Source organism: Echinops telfairi, unplaced genomic scaffold (assembly GCF_000313985.2).
Source record: "Echinops telfairi isolate 266 unplaced genomic scaffold, ASM31398v2 ScPeMD7_8;HRSCAF=38, whole genome shotgun sequence".
NCBI lineage: Eukaryota > Metazoa > Chordata > Mammalia > Afrosoricida > Tenrecidae > Echinops > Echinops telfairi.
The window spans coordinates 6796763-6804999 of record NW_022103905.1 but is presented as its reverse complement, the minus strand read 5'-3'; the positions used below and the strand labels follow the sequence as shown (position 1 = coordinate 6804999).

At 47.6% G+C, this 8237-nt stretch overlaps 1 protein-coding gene across 1 annotated transcript in view; it reads left to right on the top strand.

Annotated features, from left to right (window-relative positions):
* The window catches only part of FBN1 (fibrillin 1), a 221103-nt gene extending 214185 nt beyond the window's left edge, over nt 1–6918 (top strand). Inside the window, exons 61-63 of the mRNA XM_013006330.2 lie at nt 269–500; nt 4270–4444; nt 5624–6918. Coding sequence (XP_012861784.1) covers nt 269–500; nt 4270–4444; nt 5624–6013 — 797 coding nt within the window. The 3' untranslated portion in view covers nt 6014–6918. The remainder of the gene's footprint in view (nt 1–268; nt 501–4269; nt 4445–5623) is intronic.
* Nucleotides 6919–8237: the final 1319 nt, after the last annotated feature.

Genomic DNA, 8237 nt, shown 5'->3' with positions numbered 1-8237 from the left:
CTTGTTGACCACGTTTAGACAGAGCAAGGTGCACTTGAGCTTGTTGACCACGTTTAGACAGAGCATCATGGCAAGAGGTGACATCATTTCCACACCTTCCCCTGTCGCTTGTGCCTTTCCTCCCTGTCTTGTCTCTCTGCCGGACTTCACCTTCCTGAGAGCCATCTTAGGAGCCAGCTGACCACCCACAGGGGAGCTGACCCAGACTCCTCAGCAGAAATCTCTGATGAGTGTCAACCGGCGGCGGTGTCTTCTTGTTTCCCTCCAGATGAGAACGAGTGTCTCAGCGCTCACATATGCGGAGGAGCCTCCTGTCACAACACCCTGGGGAGCTACAAGTGCATGTGTCCCACCGGATTCCAGTACGAGCAGTTCAGTGGCGGCTGCCAAGACATCAATGAATGCGGCTCCTCCCAGGCTCCCTGCAGTTACGGCTGCTCCAATACAGAGGGAGGCTACCTGTGTGGCTGTCCACCTGGCTACTTCAGAATAGGCCAAGGGTAAGCACTGCCCACCCGGGATGTTGTGTGTAGAGGCCCTGTCCTTCGTAAGAACACGAACTGTATTTAACTCCAAAGTACCTGTCCTAAGGGAGAGAATCCATGCATTCATTCCAGCTAGCTTTGCAAGGACTTTAGGTTATCGTCTCTCAAAGGGCTGTCAGGATTTCTGGACATTCTGAGACCATCAAACAAGAGAATGAAACTACATTCTGGCTACTTTGTGCTAGGTGATTTCTCCGTCTCAGTCTTTTGATCTTAACACTGCACAGGACAAGGACTCCCCTCTCAACTAATCCAAGGACCAACCAACTCATGACGGCGCGGGGCTCACTTTCTCTTTGGGTGGGGGCAAGGAAGGTGCTGGATCCTCACTTGACTTAAAATACCTTCTCTTCTTGCTCCTTGGAGGATAAAGCAAAGAGATACCCTTTTATTCAGGGACCTTTAGGCTTTTAAAGTATAGTTGCCATTTTAGACTTAATTTCCGTTAAAATTACCAAAAGAATATTAAATAAGAAACTCACTGCCAGCGAGTCGATTCTGACTCCCATTAACCCCACAGAATGGGCTAGAACTGCCCCTGGGGGTTTCTGAGACCAATTCTTTATGGGATTAGAAAGTCTCATCTCTCCTCTGTAGAATGGCCAGTGGTTTCGAACTGCTGACTCTGCAGTGAGCAGCCCAATGCTTGCTGTGGAGGAAACACCACTAAATTATAATGAGAGCCCAGGAAACGGACATAGTTGTATTTTATTCAGTGATCTTAAACAATAGTTTTAAATCCTCCAAGTTTAGACCTTTTTCCCTGCTGAACTAATCAGGACTTAGATGCCTGTGGAAGAACACTGCTGGTGTGGTGGGTTAAGCACTGGACCCCTTAAAATGATGTCAGCTGTTCGAATCCTCCAGCCACTTGGTGGGAGAAAGAGGAGGCTGCCCACACCTAGAAAGATTTACCATCTCAGAAACTCTATGAAGTAGTTCTCCTCTCTCCTATTGGGTCTCTGTGCATCAGAATTGGCCCAACAGCGTGGAGTTGAGATGCCTGTGGGCACCTTGTCCTCCCATCTAGTTTTAGCTATTCTGGGGTATTCTCTGTGAAGCACCTGAAATTTTAACTTGTAATTCAGAGCGTGCACACATTAACTACACATACACACATTTGCACATACTTATGTCTGCCTCCCTGCCCCACCTTCCACATACACTCGCCAGATTATTATCCTAGTGGTCTTTGATTTATTGACACACACATGTCAAGTGAATTAATTTTTTGTTGCCTCATCTTGGAGGTGGAAGAATATTTCTGGTGGCATGCCAGCAGTAGGGCAGATGTTTGTGTCAGGCGCTCAGTAGACTCGTTCTTCATAAGTTTAATGCCAGAACCATTTTTTCCCAGCAAAAATTGTGACACTCTCTGCTGGCTACTGGCCAGTGGGATTTTGTAGTCACACTTCTTCTAAGTGGTATTCCGGAGAGAGGGGCTGGGAAGGAGTGCTGGGAAAGGAGTCAAAGATGATACATTTAGGGCTCGTCTTCCAGGAAGTTAATTCTTACGTGAACGTGTACACACACACAGGCACACAGGATGGGTGCGTGTAATGTCATCTCTTTTGTGATTTCCACACATTTTCGCATACAGGATAAAGTCAGAGGAAAGGTCGTGTAGTACACTCTGGCAAGATTAAGGAGAACAACAACCAAACCCCTTTTCCGTCCCCCCCCCAAAAAAAAACCCCACAGCTAGTGCGTCAGTTCCAAGTCACTGCCACCCTATAGGATAGGGGCCAACTCCTCCCAATGTCCCCAAGACTGTACAGCTTGACGGAAGCAGACAACCTCCAATCTCTCCCTTAGGGCAGCTGGTGGGATTGAAGGCACTGATTTTGCAGTTAGCAGCTTGACACTTTATGCACTGGCCCACCAGGGCTCCTTAGAGAGAAGAGTCCGCACCTAGCAATTACTGGAACCTGCAGGAAGAATTCTGCTCCTTGATATCAGTTTGCTTTTGAATCCTAAGTGCATGAAGTAAAATGGATTTTAAAGAGTGGGCAAACTGTTACAGAAAAAGAGATAAATAATAATTGGTTGACACGGCCCAATAGGAGAAACATACCCATTGATAGTGGCATTGACCTCTCTACAAGCCACTAGAATGGACTCTGCCCCCAGATGAAACCTCTTCTTTGGGCCATTCAGATGCTCCAACACATTTTGAAAGAAGAGGCACATTCCAAGTAGCCTGTGCAACAGGGAACAGAGTAACAGGACGAGGTCCTTGGGGGACATGCAAGCCTCCCACCATGACTTGGCTCTGATAACTGAGAGGCAAAGGAAAACAGCTGAGTTAGTTTTCTCTGGAGCCTGGGTTTGTTGATCCGGCTTCACAAGAGTCCGCGCCAATGGCCCCGGCGGTTTTGAATGACTTGAAATGATTTCTCACAGTTGGGCAAGCTGGGATATTTTCTATAGCGGGTCTGTTTTCTGTGTGGCATATCGGCCCAGTTGTATTTACTAAATCAACCCTTAGTTATCCCCTAGAGCTTTCTTTCAAATCACCAATTGTTTGAGCAGAAAGGAAGGTTCTACTCAGAGAGATGAGTCCGAAGGCTCCTCCGCGGAGGGCTGGTTGGTGGTGATGGTAGCAGTGTGGTGGCATCCGGTAATAAGCCTTCCCCATTGCCATGGATATTCATTTCATAGAGGACCACGTTGAGTTAGCTTCCCAAAGCACCGTGACCCTCCTTCTCTTTTTTTTTTTTAAAACATTGTATTAGGGGCTCATACAACTGTTATCCCAATCCATACACACATCAATTGTGTAAAGCGCATTTGTACATCATTCTCAAAACATTTTCTCTCCACTTAAACCCCCGACATTAGGTCCTCATTTTTCCCCTCCCTCCCCGCTCCCCCCTCCCTCAGGAGCCCTTGATAGTTTATAAATTGGTATTTTGTCATATCTTGCCCAGTCCGACGTCTCCCTTCACCCACTTTTCGGTTGTCTGTCCCCCAGGGAGGAGGTCACATATAGTTCCTTGTAATCCTTTTCCTCTTCCCTTCTCGTCATGCTGTGGTGCGCCAGCAAGTCAGTTCCAACGCGTGGCCACCTGTTGGGCAGAGGAGTAACTGCCCTATAGGTTGGGAACACGGTACTCTCTGCGGAAGCAGACTGCCCCACCCTTCTCCCGCAGAGTGCCTGGTGGGTTTGAACGGTCGACCTTTCCGTTAACAGCTGGGCACGTCACCCCTGCGCCATAATACTAGAATCCTGGTTTTGCAAATGAAGGCTTAGCGATTCTGAGAGGTGACCAACATCATCTGCCTATGGTTACTAAGCAACGCTTTGCAGACCCTGATGCATCGGGGCCCTATAGGTCAGACCCTATAGGATCTGCCGGGCAGTAGTCTTTATAGAAGGGATCCCTACGTCTTTCTCTTGCAGACTGCTGGTGAGGCAGAGTGGCAGATCCTTCCATGAGCAGACAAGTACTGAACGGCTGCGCCATTAGGGCTGGCTCCTTTCCTCCGTAGGATAAGTCCCATCGAATTGCCTGCCACGTGGAGTTTGGGAAACAGCGGGGCCCCTAACGATGCAGAGCGTGGTCTTGTGGATGGCGGGAAGAAAGCCTCTGGGGAACGTGAGGCCGTCGTGTGGTTCTCAGGGCCCGCCGGTCACGCAGGAGAGATGGCACCAGAGCCCTTGCCCCACCCACTTTCCTTCCTGGTTCTAAAATAAACCATCTGTGCTTCCTGTCCACTGCAGACACTGTGTTTCGGGAATGGGCATGGGGCGAGGAGGCCCGGAACCACCTGCCAGCAGTGAGATGGACGACAATTCCCTCTCCCCAGAGGCTTGCTATGAATGTAAGATCAATGGCTACCCCAAGCGGGGCAGGAAGCGAAGAAGCACCAACGAGACGGACGCCTTGGGCCTCGAGGTGGGTCCAGGGGCTTCTTCCCCGGTGGGAAGGCCTTCTAGATTCCTGTGGCTTCCTCTGGGGGTGCTCCAACGTGTGACAAAGCTCCCCGGGGAGAAAATCCAGACATTCCCTGGGCTCTAGGCCACATTTTACAAGAGTCTGTGGGACTTTCTGAAGTTGCTCTCTGCGTACAGGGAGGGGCCGTCCGAAGGTTTTTCACATACTTGCTCATTTCCTCTGTCTCGCCAAAAAGAAAATCAAACACCCACCCAGCGTCTGCTGAGAGGACAGGGTCTGAGTTCCAGGACAGCAAGTGGGCAGCGTAGCAAAGTGACCTAGCGCTTGTGCTTGGGGACGCCAAGTCCTGCAGGCTGGAGGCTCCTCTCCTGAAAAGAGCCATGTGGAGTGAGGGAACTTGGACGCGAGACAAACACAACACGGGCTGAAGCAACCTGGTTTTCTTTGCCTCCGGCTGCCGCAGCCTTTCCGTCAACCCGGAAACCCGGGGATCAAGGACCCCTGGCGGCGGGCCTGGAGAGGCCAGCGTGCCGCCCGGGGAAGGGCAGGGAGCATTAGCAGATCAGCAGTCAGGAAGCAGATTCACAGGTGTGCCCGGGGAGGGGATGCTTTTGCAGTCAGTGAGCGAAACTGCAAGGAACACATTCTTTCTGAGGGTCCAGGCTGCTGCAGCCATCTGCTGGGGTTTAGGAAATGAGATAAGTCTTTGGAAAGAAAAGAGAATCTATTAAAATGGGGGTTCTCAACCTTGAGCCTGAGTCTGAATCACCTGAAAGGCTTGCTAAAACAGACTGCTGGGCGCCCACCCCACCCACCGCACCCGCAAGCTTTCTGCTTTAGTAAGTCTGGGGTGGAGCGGAAAATTTGCATTTCTATCCAGTCCCCAAGTGCTGCTGCTGTTTCAGGGGGAGGTCACATTTGGAGACACCCCCCACACGCACACACCTTAGAAGTCCCCCAAGTACAAATGATGTCAACTTGACTTTTGGATACTAGTTGAATATTTAAAATACATACGAAAAACAAACCATGCATTTAATAAACATGTATTTCAACATGGTGTGCACGACATGGGCGGTAGGTCGCACTAGTGTGAAGATCCAAGTCACTCTTTCTTTACTGTGGGAAATAAATGGCGTGCGTACACTTTGCTTCTATTTACTTATGTTGTCTTTCCAGGACCAGGTGGAGAACGATGCCAACGTGAGTCTGGCAAGTTGGGATGTTGAGAAGACAGCCACCTTTGCTTTCAATATTTCCCGGGTCAGTAACAAGGTTCGGATCCTAGAACTCCTCCCAGCTCTGACAACGCTGACCAATCACAACAGATACTTGATTGAATCGGGAAACGACGATGGCTTCTTCAAAATCAACCAGAAGGAGGGGATCAGCTACCTCCACTTCACAAAGAAGAAGCCAGTGGTGGGAACCTATTCGTTACACATCAGCAGTACACCACTTTACAAAAAGAATGAACTTAACCAGCTAGAAGACAAATATGACAAAGACTACCTCAGTGGGGAACTGGGTGATAATCTGAAGATGAGAATTCAGATTTTGCTTCATTAATTCACCATCCAGCGACCAAAGTATTGAAAACAAAACAAAAATAGATAGGTAGAACTGAATTCCCGCTCCCCACCCCCATCATGGTCTTCATATCATAGGTACAATCTTTCTCCAAGTCAGTTTGTCTAAGTCAGCACTATTCTTGTATTAAAGAAACAAGGTACAGGTGACTACCCTAGTGTAACACAACCACTTTCTCAGGCTTCTTGTGAGTGTAAGCCAGCTACCTTGTCATGTGTGTTGATTCTTGGAAACCGGGACATAAGCGCGCTGGCCATCCCTGCTGACGAACCATCCTTCCAGCAGACGTACAGGAAAGTGCTTTCAATTAATGGACTGTTCTTGTCTATTTTCCAAGTTTGTGAACTTCACTCTCTAAGTCCAAGTACTAGGTTGGCCCATTTTATAATATCTACTTGGTGCTAGTAAAATTTCAAACTAGGTTTATAAATGCACTGTAATATTTACACAACTTAGAAACCAAAGTACAAGTATTCAGTTCAAATACTTCATTAAGTTCAATCAACCAAAGTTAGTGCAGTAGCTTTATCTCAGTTAGCATAATACCTTACATGTAAATTAAGTGTGTGTATACTGTAATCGTGCTATTTTTTATCATTGAAACATTTATAAACTAGAATAATAATGCCCTTTGTGTGAGGGTTTGTAATGGTGCTTATTAAGACCAAAGACTTGTTAAATGTATACACCAAGTGGTAATAAGATTCTGTGACTGGCCCGTGTGCACCCCGAGGCCTGCGAGGAGTGGGCCTGTCCAGCCAGAGGATCAGCAGTGCCACCTCCATCGCGGCGAGTGCAATATGCCGTGATCACCCTCGGTCATCCTGTCAACAGGGTTGATGTCATAAATGTCACAATAAAACAGTCTCTTCTTTTTTAGTTTCCCCCTTGGCTTTGTGTCCTCGTTCAGCGCAATACTTGGATTTGGGGCCAGAGATGCCACTCTGGAGGCTGATCGGAGTCTCCAGGATTGAAGTGATCCTGGGTTTGGTAGGCTGGAGACCGAGGTGGCAATCTGCTTCCAGTAAGCTCTCCAGCCTTGAAAACCCTCTGAGGCAGGTCTCCTTGGTTCCTGGAGGTTGCTATGAGTTAGAATCATCAACTCAATAGGGGTTCAGATGGGTCTGGTGGTTCACACTTGCCAAGACACCACATGTAGAGCCACTGTGTACGTGGTTTCTGATTCAGGCCAACTCTGTGTTACGGAGTAGAGCTTGTCCATAGCTCGCTCTTGGTTGCAGTCTTAACAGAGGCAGATTGGTCACCAGGCCTTTCCTTCTGTGGTTTCGAACTCACCACTGGGTGGGTTTGAATTGTCCTGCCCACCTGTGGGTTAGCAGTGGAACACACATTCTTTGTGCCTCCAAGGGAACCTGGGTAACCCCTAGGAAGAGTTAACATATTGTAGCCACTCCCTTGTCTTATTCACAAAGATCTCAGCATCTAGTGTCAACACCTGTGAATCACATGATCACTCCCCACCAGTGGGAAAGTCTGTCCTGCCATTGCCGAAACAAAACCTAGTTAATTCTTTGACTTTCAAACTACCCAAGATGCAGATACTTCCAAATACCAAATCCAGTCATTGTCTTAGAGCATATGTGTTCCATTATAAAAGATTTATCATACCCCCTCCCCTGAACTATACACAGAGTGTTGGCAAGTCTGAGGCGTTCCATCTCTTCTTCACCCAAAGCATCTGTTCTTAGTCAATGCTAGTCTAATAATAAAGGGATAATCCCAAACTGAGCAGCCCAATTGAATTCTGTGACTCTTGTTTTCTCCGTGTCATAATTTCAAAATGCTGTTTCATTTGAAATGTAATATTGAGTATTCACAGAATCAAGCTGATTCAATTGCTATAAAATAATATTAAAATTCCCTAGGTGTGGCAAGGCATTTTGTGGTGGTGAAAATAAAGGTGCAATAAGAGGGTTGCATGAAGTGGGTAAAGGACCACGTACAACACAGGCCATGTTCTCAGTCTTTGAAGAAGATGAAGGCCATCAGAGGGAACTTCAGAAAGTTCCTGGAACAATGGAGTTAAATGATAATGGAATTTCCCCATGACGTTTTTAAATTTTATTTTATTGGGGGCTCCCACAGCTCTTATAACAATCCATACATCAGTTGTATCAAGCACCTTTGTACATATGTTGCCATTGTTATTTTCAAAATATTTTCATTCTGTTTGAGCCCTTGG